Below are 24,269 nucleotides of genomic sequence, written 5' to 3' on the forward strand. Positions count from 1 at the left end.
TTGGTATCTGTGGGGAATCCAATGAAACCTGCAGGTTCCAACCCACAGGAACTCTAAATGCAACTGGGGCTTTGTTCTGGTTGCGGTTGGTTACTTTCTGAGGCTCGTAGAGGCCACATGTGGCCTCTACAGCTCTCAGAATGCTATCCACAGCAGTTTAAAGGGTGCTTCCGCAAGTACTCTTTAAACTTGGGGGGGTGCTTTCTGAAGCTTCCACCACGGGTTCGGAACCCACAGTTAGTTAAAACAACATATGCCGAATGCATGGTTAGGGAGTCGGGGACCTATACTGGAATTCACAAAAGTCTGAGTGCAAGAGCAGGCTTACCTTTGTTGGGTCTTTTATTACACTTTTTTGGCAATGGTGTGGGCAGTGGTGACTTGAGCAGCACTTGAAGCATCCAAGGTAGTTAGAAGGGAAGGTCTGGCAGCATTTGTTTGGGGCTGCTCAGAGAGCTAAAGAGGAGGAGGAGACTTCACCTAGGAAGTGGTTTATTGAAGTGAGCCCAACATAAGTGTGGTGACATTTAAAACTGTTCAGAAACTTCAACAGGTGTAAAAATAGTAACATGTAGAGCATGTCACAACAGTTCTGCATCCAAAACATGTTGGGCTCATTGCAATACACTATTTGCTGCTGTTCTATTTTTTTCTTGGTGCTGAGAGGCAAATTGCATAACCATCTGAGGGAGTGGGGATACCAGATATGATGGGGGTTAGGGAGGGAAAGAGATAAGAAGAGCCTTTCTAATCCAAAAAGCAAGTTTCTTGCTTGTTGCTTCTGAGAGTGGGAGTAACAAAAAGATATTTAGCCTCCTAGTTTACCGCTCCAGCTCAAAGGTTGCATGAGCCAAAGAAACCTACTTTCTAGCTGGAAGACACATCCAAAATGAACTCCTCTGCCAAGTGCCTCCTGCCTCTAAGGCAGTGTTTCTCAAACTGTGGGTCGGGACCCACTAGGTGGGTCACGAGTCAATTTCAGGTGGGTCCCCATTCATTTCAATATTTTTAATATATTAGATTTGATTCTACCATGGTATGTGACTGTATTTGGGGAATGTTACAGTCCTATACTTTTGACAAGCTACTATGATATGCTTTTAACAATGGTAGTAAATGGGACTTACTCCTAGGTAAGTGTGGGTTAGTATTGCAGCCTAGGATTGTTAAAAAATTTCCTGCTTGATGATGTCACTTCCGGTTATGACATCACTTCCAGTGGGTCCTGACAGATTCTCATTCTAAAAAGTGGGTCCCGATGCTAAACGTGTGAGAACCACTGCCCTAAGGGTTTGATTCTCTGTAGAACTTAAGTGGCCTGCTGAGAAAATTAAGTGTCCCCATGGTGTAAACCATGCCAGGTTTACTTGGATCAATGCTGTATACAATGGGAAACATTGTGTTATAACCTTTTTTATAATATTAACACTTACACACTGGAGGCTGATGAGCTCTGAGCAGGTGATAATCGCACACTAAGACGAGATGAAGCTGTTGCAAGCTCTATGTGAGCCTAAAAATAGAAAAAAAAAACCGTGAATACTGATTTTTATATAGGCTATTAGTTTGGAACAGTCATACAGTGGACCCTTGCTTTACACTGGTAATCCATTCCAGAGACACCATTGTATTGTGAAAATATTATTAACCCAATAATGCCCTGTTTTCTGGGTCATTCGTGTCAGGACTTCAGAAGTTGAAGTTTCTGCCATAGAACAAACCTATTTCCCTGTTTAAAAGGTGCCTACTGTGTTCTTTAGGGACCATGATTATCAGTGTACACAATGTTGTAATTATAAAAAACAAATTACAAGCCTGCATCCTTTCCTCAATACACAGAGCCACTATGTTAAAAATGCTGCTACTAGCTACCTAGAAGGTTTGTGTTTGAATGAGCTGTATCCTTCCCTCTACATGCACAGCCATGATATTAAAAACACTGCTATTAGCTGAGATTCCACCAAACATTTCCATTCAAATCACTGATTGGCTTATCTATCACTGACAAGGTCCTCTTGACAGCAATAGAGAACCCACTGTAAAATGAGTAACACCATAGTGAACCTTGTTTCACTGTGGAGACTCCATTAGAAAGTAAAATCCACTGTATTGTGTGATATGAATGAAGAACAATATATACAACTAAGGGCACAAGCCTAACCAGGTCTACTCAGAAGTAAGTCCTACTTTGTTCAATGGGGCTTACTCTCAGGAAAGTGTGGTTAGGATTGCAGCCTAAATCATCGATAAGACTGAGCCAACAAGAAATGGTACCTGTTGAAAGAAACCTTGAAGAGCTGTATTTAACTGTGGATGTGCTTCTGTAATATCAAGCAACATTTTATCAATGGATCTAGAGAAGTTTCTCATTTCCCGAAGTTCAATATCTTGTTCTTCATATGTTTCTGTCTGAGTTTTCTTTAAAGCTCGAACGTCTTTGATTAGTCGGGAAACCTTTTATAGGCATGAAATAATCATAAGCAGTGTTTAAACAGTAATACAGGCTGAGTATCTCTTATCTCATTCCGGAATTTGGAATACTGGCTAAACATAATGTGATCTTGGGGATGGGACCAAGTCTAAACATGAAATGTTCATCTTGTTTGTTTCTCTTCCCTAGACAGCACCCAGAGCTCCTTCCTGTGTGCCCACTTGGGGTTACATTAGGTGCTCATCGACTGAGGCTTGCAGGGAAAAGGGGGACTGCTTGGCCATGTCACAGGGCTCCCACTTAGCCCAACACCCAATGCAGGTGGTCACAGCTCATGTAAAAGAGGAGCTGAGCTACAGCTGCCCTGCAACGCTATGAGTGCAATGCAGGCCGCTGGCTCCACACCAATTTTTCTTTTTCAGCCCCTGTCCAACCACAGCTTCGTACACAACCCTCCTGCTGGCTGCGGCACCTGTTCAAAAGAATGAGTGTCCAGGTGTGCTTCTCCCCTTTGCTATATGAGACAGTAATAAAAACAGGGTGGAGGAGGAAGAATGGGAGTCTGGGGAGCAGAGTGTAAGCAGACAGCTGGGCTGAGGAACAGACAGGCTTCCCTTGGAGAAGGAGGAAGAGCAGTGCCCCAAGCCTGCTTAGCACTGCACAAGGAGAAGTTGAGCAAACAAGAAATGTGGTGGTCGCACACACTGCAGCAGCCAACACTCAGTGGGAGGGGGAGGTGTTGCCTCACTCCAGGAAAGCAGGTGCCGCCCAAAGTGTCCTGCTTGCAAGAGTGGAGCAGCCCCAGCCAGTCAGGGAGTTGCAGCTCCTTGCTCCTGCCCCCTGCCCTGCCCAGCCAGCTAGCACCATGCACGCTAAGAGCTTGTGTCCAATGCACCATGAGCATGCAGCACCATATGTGATTTCTTCTGCTGGAAAGCACCCCCTACATGCCTTGCGCCTGCAACCCAGATTATGTCAGTACCCAAATTTTTATAGTACATCAGCCATAACTCACAACTGTATTCTTTAAAAAAAACACAAAAAAAAACTTATTGCCTTATATTAATTTAAAGCAACCTGTTTTATGACTCTCTCCAATTTGGGCTTCTGATCATCAATCTCTTTGGTTAACTGCAAAATACGTGCTTGTTTTTCCTTTGAGTTTTCCAAGTAAGCTGTCTCCTTTTTCAAGAGAATATCAAGAGTATTTTCCATGCTCTAGAGAAATGAAAACAATTATACATAATCCAGTCTGAATTTAAAATTCAACTTTTAAATAAATTCATACAACAACTGAACACAAATATAAAATATATATGCATTATCTGTGGAGCTGATAATAAAGTGATAGACACAGCTTGATTCTCTTAGTAGGAATTAGAAAGCAGAAATCTGGCATATATTTCACTCTTCCAATGTTCAGCCTGGCAAAAAAAAAAAAATCCAGACCTAAAATACAAACATATTAATTAATGAGATCTATCTGTTTCTACAATGTCTTCCTTTTACTGAATGCTAAAACACAGGTCTGTCTTTAAACTGACAGACAGTGGTAAATATGCTAACAAGGTTCCCCAAAAAATTTAAATCAGGATAGAGTTTACAGCAATGAGCTAAAACCAGAAGGCTCTTTACCTGAATATCTTCCTGGAGCTCCTTGATCTGCCTTCTCTTATATCTATGTTTCTCATCAGCTGCTCTTTTCTCTTCTTCCAGCTTCAGCTTTTCTTCATGCTCCTGACCTATAACATACCTAGATTTAATGCCTGATTTGTTATCACACACTGCATCCTGTGATGGAGAGACAGTCACAGAGGTCTCCTTAAGGTATGGGAACATTTGTTCCCTTACCTTGGGATTGCATTGTGGGGGCACTGGTGCTGGAAAGTTGGATAGGGTTGGGCTCTAAATCTGTAGCAGCAAAAACAAAAGAGTCTTACAGCACATTAAAGACTTTTCTAAATCCATGAAAGCTTCTCCTACAATACATTTTTCAGGCATTTGGGTACTATAATCTTTGTCATTCATATCTAGGCTCCAGTACAGGCAACTCTACAAAAACTGCATTTTTAAGTAACCTGAATGACAACATGAAGCACAGAACTGACCTGAACAAATAACAATGCAAAGATAAAATGCTAGCCTTTTTATCAGAACCAGAGTACAGGGTCAGTTAGCATCAACACCTGCAACAACTCAAGGACTTTTAAAAAAGAAATTGCTCAATTTGCCATTTCAGGAATTTCCACAATTTATTTTTGCAGATGCCATAATGAAACAAAAGAGAACCAGCAGAGGGAGCACAAGTTTAATTAATGCTCTCTTCAAAGCTATGCTGAAATACAGTAATATCCGCCATTTGCTGCAATGCATAGGAAAGATTTTGAACTCTCATTTGATCTGGTATTTTCCACGTCTTCAGTATTTTAGTCTAAGGCTCTGATCCCCTAGACACACTCACCTGGGAATAAGTCCTACGGAATTCACTAGGACTTGCTTCCAAGTAGATATGCATGGGATTGTGCTGTTAGTCAGACAGGGTTAGACATTTCTGCCTAATGTTGCATCTGGGATGAAATGTGTAAACCTATGGGCTGGGCAGAAATGGGTTAAGCCTTCCCAGAAAAACAGTAGAGCCTCCTCCACTGAAACTCACTTTCTATACCATAATTTCACTAATGAAAGAGGACCACTGCTAGTGCCTCCCTTCTCCCCCCCCCCAAAAAAAAAAAAAAAAACAAATACTTGGCTAGAACTATGCTGACACAAGTTTCTAAAATCTCAGGTGCAACAGTCCGGCTGGGTATCCCTTATTCAAAATGCTTGTGACCAGAAGAATGTCAGATTTTTTCACATTTTGGAATATTTGGATAATGAGATATCTTGGAGATTGCACCCAAGTCTAAACATGAAATTCATTTGTTTCATATGCACCTTATACACATAGCCTGTAGGTAATTTTATACAATATTTTAAATACTTTTGTGCATGAAACAAAGTCTGTGTGCCTTGAACCACCACAAAGCAAAGGTGGCACTATCTCAGCCACCCATGTGGACAATCTGTGGTTGTCTGGTATCACCAACATTCCTGACTCTGAATTTTTATGCTACTGATAAGCAATCATTTTCTTACACTTATTCCCACACAAGTATTTTCCACTTGCAGTGTCACACTGGCGCTCAAAAAGTTTTGGATTTTGGAGCATTTCAGATTTTGGGGTGCTCAACCTGTATGTATCCACTTCCCCAATAGAAAGATGGTGGGCCACGTCAAGCTTCTCTGGTCAGCCTGCAGAACACTTTCTGCCTTCCCCATTATTGCTTAGTTCTTGCATAGGCAATATTAGAAGGAATCGTGGAAGCTGGATATACTGTAGCATTAGCCTCCAAACCAGTACCTGGAAAGGACAGATTATGGTTCTGGAACAACAGGCTGAAGGGAGTTGAGGGGCAGCCCAATTATGAGCTACCCAGAGCGCAGGGCTGCTGCAGTGTCAAAATATCTCCTGCAGCATCCTGACCATGCTGGGCAGCCACCAGTAGCTCCTTAGAACAAGGACATTTGTCCGCTAACCCTGGTTAAGGAAAGTAGCCCCGCAATTGGGCTACTCAATTCTGCTCCACCTATTTAGCCGGCACAGAGTAAAGACGCTGCATGTCGGGCCACTCCCTGATCCTGCCCCCACCATGCCTTTTTCCTGCCTTCCCCGCTCCCCCCATCCTGGAACACCTCCCTCCATGCCCCCACTCAGCGCCATTCCGTGTTCACTAAGAGCTCCAGGTAGCAGTCACCCATCCTCTGCGGGCTCAGCGTGGGCTTGCGCTGAGCCTGCACCTGCACTGGCTGGGCACTCTATGTCGCAGGTGTGCCTTTCGGCATGTTTGTGACACTGTGCGCCAGCAATGAGCCAGCGTGCCAGATTCTGGATCTGGCTCCAAATCAGCTAACTACTGGAACCACCTTGGGAGCTCCATTTATTCAGAGAGAAAGGTGGGATATACTTCATTTAAATAGTCTTCCATAGATTCACAATCTGTCTTTGGATCTAAGAATTTACATGTAAACCTAAAGGCACATATAAAATTCACTTTTAACAAAATGTCCTATCCTGTATCCTGCCCTTATTCCAACTGCCATTTATTTATCCTCACAACCAGTCCAGGTAATGCTCATAATGATAACTTCTTGTTCAGGGCCTCCCAATGAACTTTGACTGAGCAGGGATTTGAACTCTGGTCTCGGTTGCCGAAGCACAACATTCCATCCACTGTATCACACTTTATTCCTCCCATCTAGCCATCCTGAATCTAGGAGTAACAGTGGTATAATGCACAACACCACCCTTGTCTGTTAGTATCAGAACAGTAAATAAGCACACTAGGTTAGAGTATTATTACTGAATAAATAATACTCTAAAATAATAATAAATATTATTTTGCTGTGATGGATTTGAACTTCCTCCAGAGGACATTTTCTTCCATCTGAAAAAGAGAACTTTAGGGTCCAATTAGCCCTATTATGTCCTCCTTTGTCCTTTCTATAGTCCAAATTTATCCTGCCATTTCTATCCTATAGTTTTTCCTCACCATAGTATGCAGCCACACCAAAAGAGGCTGCGCTGCATGCTATGGTGGTTGAGGGGAAGGCGATCAGGAGGAGAAAGAAAAATATTTTCCCTTAGCCTTCCATAAGCTCCACAACCAACAAGGGGTCTCCCAGACCTGCTCCAGCTCTTTAGCTGGCACAAGTCAGAGACGACAAAGGGGGCATGTTGGTTGCCACAGGAGAAGAAAGCATCTGCTGCAAGTTCCCTGTCACCCCCTACCTCCAACACCCCCCAACCTTTCCCTGTTATACCCACCCTACCAACTCACCTTCATTGGCAGGCCTTCCTCTTCCCACCACCAAGCTGGGCCTCTACAGCCTCTCCAACGGCAGTCCAGAAGCGCACAACTCTGTACGCTTCTGGTGTGCCTTTACAACAGCCAGAAAGCCCATTCCACTGCCGCAATGCTAGTTTTGGCAACAGCAACAGCCCTTAGGATGGGGCTGTAATTTAACTAATTTTCAGCTACAACTATTCACCATTACTACTTACTTTTTTCTGTAACTTTCTTAAATGTATTTCGGTAGTTGCTGTTGCAGCTATTAAGAATCTGCAGAGTATTCTCCAGGGCTACACATTCTTTCTCAGCTTTCTGGATCTTTGCATCCAAAGTGTCTCCTTCACGCTGAAGATCTTCCTTTTCCTGGGCAGCCTTAAAATAAAACCAGAATTCAGGGTTCTAGGATAAAGAATTAAAAACACCCAGATTCTGAGAATGTCTGTCACTTGGAGTTTACATGTTTATTCCTGAATCAAATATTGGGATGAGGTAAGAGTTTAATACAACCACTTTAATACAGCCACTGCCTTAACTTTAAATCCTGAGTCAAGATTTGATCACCTTGACCATCTCTGCACCTATGAAGTTCAGAAATTCACACTGCTTTATATGAAGAACCTCTTCCGCAGCAGGAAGATTCTGTGAAGCACCTGTGAAAATGCTTAAACCTGACAAAGGCTTTTCCATTTCAGTTGCTAATAACGTCAAAAAAGTAGCCAACTGGCACCCTACTTTACAAACAACACAGGGTGATGTAGTTCGGGACACACATAGGACGCTAGAGAACCCAAAGGAGTGGGAGGACTAATTTTGATAGTGTCATCTGTGTTCATGATCCTATAAAGCAGAAGAGAAGACAATCTAAAATAGACCCAAGGGAGATAACAAATGGAAGGGATTGATACCAAGGAAACGGAGAGGAATGTGTGGTATTCCACATGTGTCCCTAGGCTTCACTGCAGTAAGGTAGATGAAGTAGGTGGCAGTACTGAAGACTGCAAATGACTCTACTTCAGTAACAGATTCAGGGTGCAATCCTAACCAACTTTCCAGTACTGGCATAGCTGTGCCAGTGGGGCATGTGCTGCATCCTGCAGTCATGGAGGCCTCCTCAAGGTAAGGTAATGTTTGTTCCCTTACCTCGGAGCTGCATTGCCCTTATGTCAGTGCTGGAAAGTGGGTTAGAATTGTGGCCTCATTTGATGTTTCAAACCTATTCAAAAACTAAAGAATAAATGAAGACACATGGAAGCAAACTGCAGCACACCTTCTTAAATGCCCTGACAGGATCACAGATGAATGGATTTAAGTACCATTGCTCCATGGAACAATATTAACAGTGCAGTCTCTTCAAACCAGGAAACCTAAAATATCTGGATAAAATCAGAAAGTTCAGATATACGGAAGTGCTGTTAAACCCTTGGCATAACTGTACATTTGTTTCCCAGGCCAGCATATGGCATAAAAAGCATCCCCTGAAGTCCTGGTGCCACCCTTCCTTGCTTCAATGTGTAGACAGAAACACTGTTGTAGATTCTGGTGCAGACAAAAGATAAGCTTCATGAATCAACCCTTCACTGAATAAAAGCAAGGGAAGCCAGCAACTTAATGACTTAAAAATGACTTAAGATGGCCGTGTTGTGAATGTGGAAACAGAGAGGAAGCAAAAAGAGGGGTAAACAGGATAATTCTACAGGTTTCAAACTGGTTGTAGCATCTGTGCAGAAGGGTTACCTTGATGACGTAGTAAGTGTGAGTTTTCTCCTCTTCTCCTTCTGGGGGCATCATGACCGTGGTAATGATTTCATATCTGCTCTTCAGTTTCTCAATTTTACTCAGCCGCTCATGGAACTCAGCACTGGTTTGATATGAAAAATTCAAAGACAGTGTTTTGACAGGAAAAAAAAGACATGATTCTCAAGGTGTGACATGAGCACTGCTAAGCCAGGGGCAGCTGCTTCTGAGTTGACATGCATAGGATTGAGCTCCGAGAGTGCTGGGTGGTGAAAAAAGGCATCTATCCCTAGCAGGTGAGCTTTCAAACTGAGAACCTCTTGGCTGGTGCTGAGGAATGATTTGAATGCTTTTATGAAGAGATGCACAGCACAATCCTAAATGCTTTGTGTGCTGGTGCAGTGACCAATGTGCCAGGGCATGCTGTTGTAAACATGCTGTAAAGCACGTTGCGAGAGCACCAGTGGGAAGGCCTGTGCTGTCCCCATCAGTGCCAGTCCAAGTAGGAATGTGTGCCAAACTCAGTAAGAGCTGCTCTAAGCAGTGCAGGGGCAGGGCGGAGAGGTAAAAGTACAGCAACTTTCCTTTGCCAGGAAAGGAATGGGGGAGAGCTGGATCAGATCCTGGGAGGGGGCAGAACTGGCAACAGCTGTGCACACCGTGTCCTAAGCCCTCTACATGCCTGGAATCCCAACACAGCTCCACTTGGACTTGTGCACAGAATAAGCATATGCAAGTCCAAGTAGACCTATTGTGCAGAGTAAGGCTTTCCCCGAGGCAAAGGGACAAATGTCCCCTTACCCCAAAAAGACCTCCAGCCTGCTCAATCCCAGCATAGGATGTAATGCACCACAGTGGCCCACCTGCATCAGCACTGGGCTGCCTGCCCCATGCAGAATCCTGCATGGCATGGACAGTGAGAGCAGAGAGAAACTAAGGGGAGTTTTAAAGGAGGAAAAAAAATGGGAAGTTATAACAGAGCAACTAGACTGCAGATAAGGGTAGCCTTACCCATCTGCTGCATTAGGAACAGAAGGAAAAGGACATTGGTGTCCATGGAAGAAAGTAAGAGGAATGTTGTAACCCTAGAGATACAACTGTGTAGCAGCCCAGACAGCCACTAGATTTTCAAAGCATCAATGCCCAGAGGCAAAAGCAGCAGTAAGACTAAGCAGGGGTGTCTTGTGATGAGATATGCACGTCCAGTTATTTCATAAATGGGGGAACAGAACACACAAAGCTGCTGATGCTGCTAATATAAAATAGATGAACTTGGCAAACTATCTACTGTGAATGTGTGCAAAGGTGCAAATTCAGCATTAAAAGAAAAAGGCTTTGTTCATGAGGGTGATGGTGGGACACTGGAAGGTGGTGGGACTTTGTTTTCTTCAAATCTATCATAAGATGGATTTGCATGGCTAGTGAGGTAAGCACATTTATGCCAAAATCAATGAAAGGAAAGCAGGGTCACCACTGGCAGATTGTGGTACATGGGGAAGGGCTGCAGCTCAGTGGTGGAACACACATTTTGCATGCAGAAGGTGCAAGGTTCAATCTGTAGCACCTTCAGGTAGGGCAGAGAAAAATTCTTCTCTGAAAACACTGAAGAGCTGCTGTCAGTGTGTGTTGACAATAGCAGAACAACAATCTGATTCAGAATAAGGCAGTTTCCTGTGATGATGAAGTCTGCGCAAGCTCCTCATTCAATTATTTGTAGCATACCTTACAATAAGCAACTGATCTAGATGCACTCTTGGTAACAGTCAATGTTCTTGCCTCCTCAAAAGACTGTTTGGGGAATCCTGCACATTGTTGACTTCTGCGGGGGGAAGGGGGGGGCTTGAGCCTTAAGTAAGCCTGCCTCCCCAAGCAGACCCACCTCCTCACCACAGTTGCCATGGTCATTCATTTGCCCTCTTTCTCAGGCCCAACCCCACCTGCAATAATGCCCAGAGGAAAAGAACAAGGCCTTTTCTGGAAAGGGCAGATGAACAGGCAGCAACAGCTACTAGCAGGAAGTACTTGCCAAGGGGTCAGCAGCAGGTCCCTCATGGGGACATGAGGCTCTGCAGGTGGCCAACAATCCCAAGCCTGACACTAGATCTGCCCCTAGACTTATTTGATAAGCTAGAAGTGTCACCTCTATTTTTGCCAGCAGCAGCAACACTTATACAGATAGCATAGTATTTCTCTTGGGTACTGTCTACACCCAGCCCTCCCAATTCACAGCTCCTCTCAAATCCTACAGAACATTACACTGCAAATTCCTGCATCACAGGGAGCAGCCATCCCAGGAAACTTACCCAAATATTTAAAGGTTTGGCATTTCAGCCTTACAGCTGCAAAAGCTGCCCCCTGCTGATTGTATCTTAACATTGCCACTGACAGAAGAGAATAAGCAACTGCAGGAAGCAACCCCAAATCAAATTATACACAAGTACCAATTAGTCATGTAATTATCAAAAGAAAAACACAGAGTCTGCTTGCTTGGCAAGGGGTTAAGCTCCAGTCAACTAAATCACTCTAATTTCCTATTGTGTGGGCTGCATATGGGAGTGGGGGCTGCAATGATTGAGTTCCCCTTGCTCCTCTCTTTTTAACCATATGTTTCCCTTAAGGAAACCTCAGCATAAAGTTCAATAGGAAAGAGATTTTCCAGAGACACTTTGAAATCAGCATAATTGCAGAAAGACTGCATAACTAAGTAGACAGATAACCCTGTGAACTCTTCAAGCCTGGACTAAGAAAAATCAGGAAACCATGAGATTCTGCTTTTAAGTTGCTGGCTTGGATGTCCAGTTGGCTAGGACCTATTGCTTTTAAGTTATTTTGTTTTTGTTGCCTGCTTGTATTTTCACTACGATCCACAGGTGGATACTGCCACTGCCTGAACCTTCCTGTAAGGCTTCTTCTAATTTTCTAAGCCTGCCTGTTTCATTTTTGCCTGTTTGTAATAACACCCTCCCCCCTTTGAAGTTTTAAGAGAACTGCCAATCAGAACTTCCCCAATTTGAATCTCACCTCGGCCATGGACACACTAACAGGCTAATCCTCTTCTTTGGCTCTGCTGCCAGACTAGCATTCTGGTGGTGGAGCACACTTTAAGGTGCTGTACACGGTCTTAGGGAAGACGCCTTAGCAACCCAGCCACAACAAGCAAATAATACTTATGCACCTGATAGAATTGTTTTGAGAACATCATTATAATACACTCAGAGAGTGCCACATGAATGCTCAGTAGAGCAAAGTAATAAAGAGAAAATAAACACTGGGAGGAATCCAGTAATTTCCTTCCCTCCATCCCTGGGAACCAAAGCTGACTAAGCAAGAGGAATTAAGGGGCAATTCAGCATTAATTCCCCATCTGTACTATCCAGAGAAGCAATAAAACAAGCTACACCGGCAAACAGGAAGATTTAAATTAAACGACATATGCTCCTTGAAATTACTTGTGAATAGACCTTATAAGAGGTTTTTCTTTTTCCACATAGGGAGGGCCTACAATTAGAGACATTCAAAGTACTGTGCAGAATCACCATTTCATTCCAGTTCCAGCTAATTGGGAAAAAGCAGCACCTCAATAGTGCTAAAGGGTTCTAATAAGAAAGGACCTGGGGCCAAATCCTATCCAACTTGCCAGCCCTGGTGTAGCTGTGCCAATGGTGTGTGTGCTGCATCCTGTGGTGGGAGGGTAGTTATGGAGGCCTCCACGAGGTAAGGGTTGTTTATTCCCCCACCTTGGGGCTGCATTGCTGCTGCAACAGAGTTAGAAAGCTGAATAGGGCTGGGCCCCTACTGTATTGAGAAAAGATGCCCCTTCAAGCATTTTACACTGCACTGAGTCATTACCTTACAGTCTGACGCTCCTGCTCTACCATCCTTATCTGTGTCTCAATCATTGCCTTATGAACCTTAATTTCTGCAGTCCGTTCTTCCATTGCTGTCTGTAACTGTTGCTTTCGTTTTTCAAGTGAAAGAACTTTCTCGGCCTTGTTGTATAGTGTATCTCTTACGCGTTTCAGTTCCAGCTTCAAGAGATTATCTTCAATCATTGAATCCTTCAATTGACAGAACAAGAAGAATATATAGTACTAAACATCTCATAAAAAAAAACTTATAGTTCACCTTCAAGGCTACTTACATACATTAAAAGCAATCAAAATCTCATAGGTATTTTTAGGGTTGATGAATGATGAAGACCCCTACAGTCTGAGAGTGTACCCCAGCAGCCCCTGAAAATACAACAGGAAGGGGATAGGTGCTTCCTGCTGTAGTTCTTCCTTCTTGGAAAGAAAAGCTTTCTGACTTTGCAAAAACAATTACCATACCTGCTTATCTGCTCTAGCTTTTTTTAAGAGCTTCTCCGATTTGTCAGTGAAAAGATTTAGCTCATCTACCCTGGTATTCAGAACTGCCATTTCATCTCCAGTCTTATTCATAGCCAACTTGAGAAAATGGATGTCACTCTGAAAGGAAAAAGTGTTTCATTACCGTGTAGTGTTGTTCTAGGGAGTTTTTGTATTTTTTTTAAATATGGTCCCAATAAAAATGGTCCCATCACCAGCAGATCCCTTACCGAACACTGAAGAGAGAGCTAGCCTCCCTCCCAACTCTGAGGTGAAAATCTCACCTGAACCTTCAAATTACCTGAAGTTTCTGCTGCTGGGCTTGTAAAGTATTGTATTCCTGTTTCTTCTCATCTACAAACTTTGTAAGTTCAGCAACTTTTGCTTCTAGTATTTGCTTCTCATCTGTGTTAAGCTCCCCCTTTAAGCGTGACAGTCTTCGCTCCACTTGCTGGATATAAAAATCCTGTTAAAAATGTTTTTAAGCAAGAAAGAAAATTAACAGGGAAGCTGAAAGAACAAACAATTTAAGCCATTTCCATGTATGATGTGCTAAAACATTTCTATGCGCTAAAATATTAACACAAAAAACTTTTGCTTCAGGACAGGCACCTGATTAACTTATTGTTATTTTACAATTGTTTCTGGCCTATAGGCCTTCTCATTTGTAGACTATCTTAAAATAGCTGGTGTGTGATGTTGGCTCACAAGTAATCTGCTAAAAATATAACAAAGCATCCTCAGGCAAGATAGAGAGCCTGCTCTAGGGAGGCTTACAGCTGAGTAGAAATCTTACCACTACCAGTAGATGCTGATAGAAAGGGGTAAATTTTCAAAGTAGCGCATAGGAGTTATGCATAAAAATCCCATTAGGAAATAACAGGATTTGTGCATGTTCATGTCTTGTATCGCTTCAAAAATTTACCCTGAAGCAGTTATAGTTGATAGGAGCTGTAGCAAAAAGCTAATTTGGGAAGCACACAGCCTCAATGCTGTATTTACTTGGAAGGATGCCATTTATTTCAACTGAATTCACTTAAAAATACATGGTTGTTGTTGATTTAAATATAGGTTCCACTGATATTTATTTAAAGATTATTATCCTGCCTTTCCACTGCTGGAGCAGATGCCCAAGGCGGCTTACAATTTATAAATAAAATATACAATATATAAAAACAATGAGTAAAATCAGAAAGAGTAAATAAAATCAATTGGAGGAGGGCAAAACTATTTACACTCAAGTATCTGCTATAGAGGCATAGGAGGCAGACAACCCATCACCCAAATGCCTGACAAAACAAAAAGGAAACCTTGCCCAAAATGAGGGAGGGGGTAGATCTTAATTCTCCTGATAGGGAGTGCCAAAGTTGTGGCAGAAGGCTCGCCCCCGTGTCACCACATCCCTATCAATGATACCTGACATAAAGAAAATTGATTTTGTAGTTGAAAAGTAAGAACAATAACTTCATTGTTCCAGAACACATGTACATTTGCTCCTAATTCATATTACATTTTACAAAAATATCCGCTTTAGATTCTGCCTATGCATTTAAAGAGACAGAACAATCTGTTAGAAAAATTGCATGAAATTTTACATGAAAATGTGCATGTTTGCAGGAAAACATGCAAACATTAGAGATACAGAAATAGGCATAAACATTATTCAGTTAAATTTTTCAACATCTCCTTTTCTCAGCAATACAGCGGGATTTCAACCACTGAAAGTCAAGAAGACAGTGTTAATATAGAGAATTCTTAATAAGAGGACATCCGCTTCAGAAGTACAAGCAAGGTTAAAAAACGAATGTAAAAACAGACATAATAGTTTAAGTATTGGAGGATAAGGCCAGTACTGTTTTTAAATCTCTCTTGAGCTTCTACAGCAGATGTTCCCAGCTGAGAACTCTCTCCATTCTAAGCACTGACTCCTTGGCTCCTGGTTTGAAATACAGTGATTTGCTGGTGTAGGAGGAAGCTGAAATATTTAACTAAATAATATTAGCCAGTTCCTTATTTACATATAATTGTTAAGTCTGACTGCATCTTTCTCGGATTCAGATCCAACGAGATTTCTTTTGTTGTTTTTGTATACACACACACACACACACAAAATTATTCCCTTGCCTGATTATACACAAGTTCCTGTTGCTTAAGAGTCTCCGCATCCAACCGGCGTAAACGGCTGTGTAGGTTTTTCATCTGCCCTCGGCGACCATCAATTTCAGCTGTGACACACTTCTCCTTTTCCTTAAGTTCCTGCAATGCCTTTGTTTTCTTGAAGTGTGTCTCTCGCAACTGAACTGCCTGGGCCTCTTTCTCCTGATGGTATTAAAGGCACAGAATATCGGTGCTGTGCAACACTTTGCTTTATACATATCTTTTCCAATTTGGAAAATGTAACCAGTTAACAGAGGCATGATTTTGCATTTAACACATTTTAAATTAATTATCTGAGCACCTTGGATGGGTCTGTGCCTCTTTGGGGGTATGATCTCTCTTTCTTTTAATTCTGGTATACAGGCCATCCTTTCCCCGACACCTCCATCCTGCCTCCCTATTCTAGTAGCTGGGCCCTTTCCATCCAGCCCTATTCCCAACTGCCCAGCAGCTAGTTGCTCCATGTCTTCTCAATAGCAATCACCGACAAATATCCCATCTACCCAATTAAAAAACTGGTCATGGCCTTTAAAAAAAGAAACAGTTTTGAATGTGAATGTATTTCTAAATTCTTCATCTACCAACATGTAAAGTACAGTTAGCAATTACCATGACTTACTGAATAGAAGAATAATTTGACTGAAATGGGATCACATTAAGTTTCCTCTAATTTCTTAAGATCTTAATAAATTTATTTTAACCATTCAGAGAAGCCCTAAAATATAGACACAGTGTTAAATAAGATTCAGTCACTGCAACTCTGCTTTTCTACTGATATTGGGGGAGTGGTGGCACCCACTGGGGAACTGGAGGCCAAATGGAAAGAATAGGATTCTGAATGCATTATTCCATGCCCATATCTTTTCACAGTGAATTAATAGATGTGGCAAATAGACACGCGTGGCTAATTTTGATGGAAAGCGTACTTTTGAGTAACGTATTGCAGACATTGTTCAAGAATACTTCATCCTAGTTAAACTATCACCCCTAGGCTGTGGAACTGCCATGCTCGTATCAGTTTGGGTTATCCGCCTTCTTTGTAAGGAAAGAAGCCCTGCAAATGATTTAGCTGCCCTAATAAGAGGGTTTCAGATAATCTAATGTAGTGAGCAGTTAGGTTGTATCATTTTAGTGCTTTCATTTTCTGCAATAATTTTCTTTTTAAAAAATCCACAATTACTAATCTATTTATACTAAATTCACAGCAGAGTTAAAGTACATCCTGTTACAGTATAGAGTCACTTAAAAATCCAATCCTATGACCTTCTAAACCAAGAAATCAGCATGTTAGAATGGGGCACAGTTTTCACTAAGCTGTCATAACATTATGATCTGATTGTACATGGGCAGTGTTACAAGTTGACACATGATTCCCCACCAACAATACATGCTGGGTCAGTACTGTAAGGTTGTTTCCCAAAGGTGCATCCAGGGTTTCTAAACAATGGGACTGCAAGTTCCAGTCTCCAACTTACCTGCCTGAACCCAACCTCCTTGCAACATCATTGGCTCCACAAACTTCCGAGCATGTTCCCCCTCACATCCTTACTGCTTACCTTCCTGCCTCTCCACCTCCATTGGCTCTGGCTGCAGGCAGAAGCAGGGAGATCACTGGATTTTCAGGTATTTTACCCAAACCTTCCAATGGTTCCCTGGGAAGCCATAATGGAGTTTCAAAGGAAAAGGGCTGGTTGCAAAGTATGGCCCAGCAATTGTTTAGGCTGCTGAACCTGCACAAGAGCTTTTGGAAACTTAAGAGTCCAAACGCACAGGAAAATAGACAAAAAATAAAGGAAGAAAAAGAAGATACACCCCATCTTCCAGGATTTCTCAAACATAATTGACAGTGGTTCTAAGGGTACAGCAAAATTTTAGCACTCTGACAGCCCAATCCTATCCAATTTTCCAGTGCCGGTGCTGCTGTGCCTATGGGGTTTGCATTGCTTCCTGTGTTGGGGGTGCAGTAACAGAGGCCTCCTTAAGGTTTGGGAACATTTGTTCCCTTACCCTGGGGCTGCACTGCAGTTGTACCGGTGCTGGAAAGTTGGATAGGACTGGGCTGTAAGATGCAGTTCATCCAGTCTGAATGACTTGAACTCATTGAGGCCAATCATATAGTTTTTAAATAGCTCTGTCAATCCAATTCTGTCCTCTTCCCAATTACACTATTCTTGTGGGGCTAGACATATTTCCCCCCATTAGCCAAAGGGTCAGACTAACCATTAGCGCAGTAATGTTTTTGGGACATTCTTTTGGGAGAGGACAGATAAGGAGTGGAGCAGTTCCACCTTCTTTGTCATCAGACAACATTTCACCATCCTAACTCAGCAGAATTCCTTCAATTTCACTCCACTTTCTATTCCTGAGAAAACACACACACCACCCCTTTTGTTAATCTTGCCTGTTTGTCATACTGAGTTTTACCATTCCTGACACTCTCCCTACAAGTCTACTCACCTAGTAGTCTAGACTTGTTGTGCTCAGCTAGTGATGTTCAGCTCATCACTAAGCTTTTTGGGCAGCCACACTGATTTTTGAGATGTCTCCCTTTTTCCTTTCTTATTGGAATTGGTTTATTAATTATTAATTATTAATTATTATTATTATTATTATTATTATTATTGTGCCTGTAGTAACTGCTTCTTTAGGAATCTTGAACACTTTTCCCATTAGTTCATCTGTACCTGAAATTGTACCTAACATTTCTCTGAGCTTATTAAAATCACCCTTCCTGAAATCTAAGGCATAGGTTTCATTATACATGCCCTAAGCTTTCTGCAAGCTTGAGAATTTCAGCATTTCATGGTTATTTTCTCAAATGACAGCCTTGCTTTACATCCTCTCTGGTTATTTAGGCAACTGCAGGATTATAGTTTTTTCAAGAGGGTTGGAAGAATATTTTGAGCTCCTCTGTTGTGATCCCTGCCCTGAGTAGTATCTTAGAGTCCAACCCTGAGGAGGGGGAAGCAGTCGGGCTGGAACTCCATCCCAGGCCTTGAAACTGGCTGCAGCTTGAAACTGGGCCTGCAAGTCAGGAGACCCCAGAACTGGAAACCCCAGAGGCCAGCATCTACTGATTCAGAGCCCAAGCCCCTCGAGGAATCCGCACCTTCCGTGGCTAGATCTTCATGCTCCTGTGAGCTTGTATTCCAACAATAGGCCAGAAGGAATATTATGAAGTACAAGTCTCCAGGCCAGAGGAGGTGGAGTCTGGGTGGTGTCTGAGATTGCAGGTATTTAACACTTCATTCTTCTTTTGGCCCTTGTGCAAGAAAGTTGCTGACTTGAAGGCTCTGCAGCTCCAACCTGTGAAGCCTCACCAGCTCCCACTTGGAGGAAGGACAGGATACTTGCCATCTGGCCCTCTCAGGTTCCTAAATCTTACCTTCTGTCACTAGGGGCCACTGTCCATGATGACAGCTAATAAGCTGTCTGAAAAGGTATATATTTGTCTGAACGGTCCTGAAGGAAATACATAGCATTCTTATCCTTGCTAACAATTCTTAACATCAGTTCAAGACATTAAAGAAAAAATACAGCAACTAGAATTCACATGTGAGTACACTTATAAAAACACAGTACACTGAGAAGCGGATAATTTTTCCCACTCCTCTAAGAAACCCTTCTGACTCTGAAGACACAACTTACAGGCATAAGATGTTCTAATGAGCCAGTCAAGAAGCAGAGTAGCTTCCTATGACTAAAGTAACTCATGACTGGCTTATGACTAGAGTAAGCCATGCAGTCCGCATAGCTGGTTTCTCTTGTCCTGGATGTGTGTTCTAGGAGTATGGAACTGCATGATTGTGTCTTGCCACTCTTCAGTTATTAGTTATTAGTTATAGAAGACCAGATGAAACTCATAAGGGCAATTTTCTTTTCATAAAGAAACCTGCATTGTTAGATTATTATTATGTACCCAATATTTGCATCCTTACAGTTTACACAGAAATAATAAAATGACAGAACACAAATATCAATAAATTAATACATTAAATTACAGTAATTTACACAGTATCAAATTTTAGCCATACTTTGATAAGTAAACTGTTCATAACTGTCAAAGGGGAAAAAATTTCTTTACCTTGACTCCTCTCTCTTTCTCTTTCAGAAGCTCTTCCATTCTGGTTGCTTTGTCTTCTAAACTCAATGCTTTTTCTGCCACAAATTTCAATTTATTTGAGAGAGTATTATTCTGTTCCTTAATCAAATGTAGCCTATGCAGAGTTTTATAATTTGGGAGAGAAAAAAAGTAGTTTTAAATTATCCAAAAGGTGTTGAATCAGTAAGAATTGAAGCTCATGACCCTAACCTAAAATGCATGTAAATATTTGCATAAGAAACATTTACTATTTAGAATCTTTTTTTTCTGTAGCTAGGAAGCAGCCCAAATTTCAGCTGTTGTTTTTATTTTATTTTTATGATTGAAGAAAACGGATGTTGAATCAAACTGTTTGGACATGTCCACCCATCACGTCCAGTTCCCCCAACACATGAAGCTATCATGTGTTGACCTCAATGTCTTTTCTGATTCACATCCTCTCTCAAAAGAATGTCTGAGGCTGGGAGTCTCCAACTTTTTGTCAGGGACATGGGAACACAAACAGGTAAGACATTGACCAAAGAGAAGGGACTCAGATGGATGCCAGGAAGGGACAATCTGACACAAAAATAGGACGTAGAGGGATAGAAGAATGTTATGGCACAGCAGCATCTAGGCCACATTGAACTATAGTCAGACCATTTCAAGCAGTTGCCTCTATATTTTTATTCAATTTGTGCATAAAGTTTTCTCCAGAAGAAAGCTAACCTATGATTTTTATAAATGTGAATTCACCATGAATATACAATATTATTTCTCCATTAAAGAAATATTTCAGAAGGAAATAGCTATGGGTTAATTTTTTTCCAAAACAATAGCAACCCCCCACCACTTTTACTTCCTACCTTACAGTTTTGTCCTGGATTTCTTTCTTAAGGTTTGCTACACTGGTTCTCATAGATTCTAATTCAGAAGCTGTTCCATCCACAGTAGTTTTCAATGTATCCAGCTAATCTCACAATAAGTGAATTTTAAGAGAACATGTGAGTACTCTGGTGATTCAAAGTACGTTTGTCATTTATAAAATGCAGGTTTTCAGCATTTCCCAGCCCTTCCCACATACACACCAAATCAGAAAATGAATAATCATATAGTCCATGCATACATACATAAATGTAAAGTCCATGCATACATACATAGCACCACCACGGTACATAAGTACCCTTTCCACAAAGATAAGTCACAGCCCAAGGGCCTTACAATAGAGAATGGGGTCTCAAATGCAATTCCAAAGATTTCCCAGTAAAGGAGAGTTTAGAATGAATTTGAAGGAAGTGAGGAGGTATCCTTCAGGTCTTCTCGTAGGATGTTCCAAGCATAAGGAAATGCATGGGGAACAGATGCAGTTGTATGAGGGAGGAAGAGACCTTTGGACAGCTGAGGATGCTGGAGCTAAAAGCGTGAAAGTCATGGGCAGAAACGTATCAGGTGCTTTGCGTTTTATGTATGATGAATTTTGTGATTAGTTTATTGTGATTATTATAAAATTTTGTAAGCTACTTTGGCGGTAATGGGAAAATGTGAGATATAAATATTGTAAAAAAAAAACACACAAGAATTATGAAGGGGCTTTGACAGAAAGAACCAGGAGCTTGTGCTAGATCTGGGAGGGGACAAGAAGCCAGCAAAAGGAGTGAAAAGACTGATGGTCCAATCCTATGGGTCATTAATGCTGGCGCTGAACTCCAGCGCTGGTGATATGTGTTGTAAAACTGCTATAAAGCACACTTAAGGCCACAGGCAGAGGGAGAACTGGCACTGTGCCCAGGGCTGGGAGGAGGACGCCGCATGACCCCAGAGGTAAGAAAGACCTCCGGGTGGCAGTGCAGCCTTTTGGGATGGGGGGAGGAGTTCTGGGGCAGAGGGAGGGCAGCGTGGGGAGAGGAACTGGCCCAGGAGGTGGGTGGGACTAGTGGAGGCCTCCTTCGTTGGATCCTATCCTCCATGTTGGGCTGAAAAGCCAGACATGTAGGTTCTCATGTCTGTGGTGGTTATTCTGCTGGCACAGATGTGAGAATCCACTCTGCACCTGGGGCTTTCATGAGGGGAAGGGGACAAAAGATCTCTGGTGGCTTCCCTGCGCCCACGGGATACAGTGGTTGCCATTTTGGCACCGCTGTTCCTCCAGCCACTGGGAAGCATAGGATTGGGCTGCCCGTCAGCACAACAGCAAGATGAATTACTTTAGCCAAAGAAAGAAGAAGAGTTAAAGACAATGCCAAGCTTGAAGCCTGTTCTACATGGTGGATAGTGATACTGTCAATAGTTTAGGAAACCGTGAGTTTTGGGGAAAAGATAAGTTCAGTACATGTTATTGAACTTGAGACAATAAGGCTGACGTATCAGATACATTTTAATACAGTTAGTGCCTTTGGATCTGTTCCTGGACCCCCCCCCCCATGTAGACTGAAAACCGCAGATAATCAAATTTTCAGTTCACCTGGACTCCAAATGCGACCAGAGCCTTGCTCTGGTTGAGTCCAGAGCCCTTCTGAGCCTCAGAGAGGCCATGCGTGATGGCATGCAGCCTCTCCGAGGCTCTGAAAATTTCCCAGATGCAACTGGAATGAGGTTCTGGTCGCATCAAGGAGGTCTGCAGCAGGAGCAATCTGGGGGTCCAGCATCCGCAGTAAGTCAAATCCACTGATGCAGAGGCCCCACCTGTACAATTTTAGCTCTTTATGTGATGTAAAAGCTCCAGTGTCCGTTCCATTGTCCATAAATGCACAATTAGTCACATACCAGATATTCAAATTTCAAATTGTCCTCCGCATATTTTAATATAGCTGCGTGTGCCTGTTTCAATATTTGTTTAGACAACGTTAAATTTACCTCATCTTGGAGTTGATTTCGGTTTGCCTCTTCTTTCTGATAATCAAGTCTGAGTTTGGTAGCCTGCCGATCAGCTATGGCAATTCTCTTCTCATACTCCACGTTATTGCCACTTTCATTTGCCAGAAACTGGATCTTGTCTTTAAGCACACTCTCCTTTGCTCGTATGGCCCGCCTTGCCTGTGCTAACAGCTAGCCACATAAAAGCACATAAATCATTCTTGACAGTGCAACTTGCTCAATAAAACAAGATCCACCAAAACACTAGTGGACAGGGAGGAGGGGACTGCTCAAACACTATCCAATAACATGCATCATAGAACAAAACTCAGTTACAAATAAAAGCCAAAGTGTGGAGGCAAATACAGTTTGATTCATTAGTACGTGGGAGCCCAGATGACATTCTATCTTTCAAACATATCCAAGTTAAAAGAAAATGATTTACCAAAGCACATTGATCTATTTCTTGATCCCTTTTCTGCATTTGCTCTATGGTGTTCTCCCACTGTCTGATAAGTTCTTGTCTCTCATGATGAACCCTACGGAAATCTTCCGCTGTTTTATCCAACTCTATCTGTCAAGAGAAGAGGAACCTTCTAGCGGCACATTCTAGATGCAAGAAGGACTTACAATATTACCTCACCATTAACTCTCCAACCGCCTTGGGGACAAACCTGAGCAGCTAAGGTTTCTGTAAGCTCATTGTCCAGAATTCTCCGTCTCTGATTGCACTGTACAGTCAGCATTTCTATCTGTAGAGTCAAAGCCTGAAATGAAAGAATGATGAAACTTACTCTTCTTTTAAATGCCAAACAACATTAGTATGCTAATATTGTATACAGTTAGGAGTTACCGATGTTTTGCCGCTGCCATGCTTATTAAAGAACAGAACACCAAGATGATAAAATCATAAAGCTAGAAAGAAGTCAAAGGTTATTGATTCTAGACTGATTACATAATGATCCATGTCACGCATTCCTGAAATGTAAACATAGGTAGATCATTTTGACCAAATATCCCAATCAACTAAGGGTCCAATCCTAAACAACTTTCCAGTGCTAATGCAGCCTCAATGCAGTCCTGAGGTAAGGGAACAAATGTTCTGGTCCCTTGAAGAGGCCTCTGTGACACCCACCCACCGCAGGATGCAGCACACGTACCATGGACACAGCTGCATCTGTGCCAGAAAGTCAGATAGGACTGTGCCCAAAGTAAATGCCTGATGTTAATTGTTAATATTTGGTTTACTTCTTACAAAAATAGTTTTCGTAAAGGAGAATTTTAATTGCATTTAATACTAACTGCATTATTTATTGTACTCTATTTCCCCACATATATAAATTCTCAAAAAAAAAATTGTTTTTGTTTGCTGTCCCCTGGAAAGCAAGGCATTTCAGGATAGACCCTATGAGCCAAACACGGAATAATGCCATGTCTTATGTTTTCCAATGCTTTTTTAAAAAAATTTTTAATGCACCTGTGGGATAATTCAAATTTAATCAAAACAATGATGTGGGGATGCTTGTTACTACTGACATTTTGCCTCCTCAAGAAGCATTTCTCCTCACAGTGGAAAAGATGTGTAAAGTTGGATTTTCTCCCTATGAGGAGAAAAAGTGCAGGGACAAGAATGATTTTGATAAGGAAAATGACTCACAGGGGAAGGGTTAAGTACTTCCCTCCCTTCCAACTGCTTTATCTTAGGGCATGATTTGAAGGCACATTATGTAGCACACATGCTGAAGTTAAAGTACAGGTTCAAGCCTGGAGACTGCCTG

At 42.1% G+C, this 24,269-nt stretch overlaps 1 protein-coding gene across 1 annotated transcript in view; it reads right to left on the reverse strand.

Annotated features, from left to right (window-relative positions):
- Positions 1-24,269, reverse strand: part of CCDC39 (coiled-coil domain 39 molecular ruler complex subunit) — a 31,204-nt gene that overhangs the window by 1,368 nt on the left and 5,567 nt on the right. Inside the window, exons 5-19 of the mRNA XM_066618859.1 lie at positions 23,166-23,258; positions 22,937-23,065; positions 22,492-22,683; positions 20,505-20,608; positions 19,642-19,774; positions 15,525-15,719; positions 13,702-13,866; positions 13,383-13,520; positions 12,904-13,112; positions 9,055-9,178; positions 7,533-7,692; positions 4,067-4,173; positions 3,509-3,649; positions 2,275-2,454; positions 1,434-1,513 (exon numbers count right to left, since the gene is read on the reverse strand). Of these exons, the coding sequence (XP_066474956.1) occupies positions 1,434-1,513; positions 2,275-2,454; positions 3,509-3,649; positions 4,067-4,173; positions 7,533-7,692; positions 9,055-9,178; positions 12,904-13,112; positions 13,383-13,520; positions 13,702-13,866; positions 15,525-15,719; positions 19,642-19,774; positions 20,505-20,608; positions 22,492-22,683; positions 22,937-23,065; positions 23,166-23,258 (2,150 nt within the window). The remainder of the gene's footprint in view (positions 1-1,433; positions 1,514-2,274; positions 2,455-3,508; positions 3,650-4,066; positions 4,174-7,532; positions 7,693-9,054; positions 9,179-12,903; positions 13,113-13,382; positions 13,521-13,701; positions 13,867-15,524; positions 15,720-19,641; positions 19,775-20,504; positions 20,609-22,491; positions 22,684-22,936; positions 23,066-23,165; positions 23,259-24,269) is intronic.

This window comes from Tiliqua scincoides, chromosome 3, assembly GCF_035046505.1.
Source record: "Tiliqua scincoides isolate rTilSci1 chromosome 3, rTilSci1.hap2, whole genome shotgun sequence".
Taxonomy (NCBI): Eukaryota; Metazoa; Chordata; class Lepidosauria; order Squamata; family Scincidae; genus Tiliqua; species Tiliqua scincoides.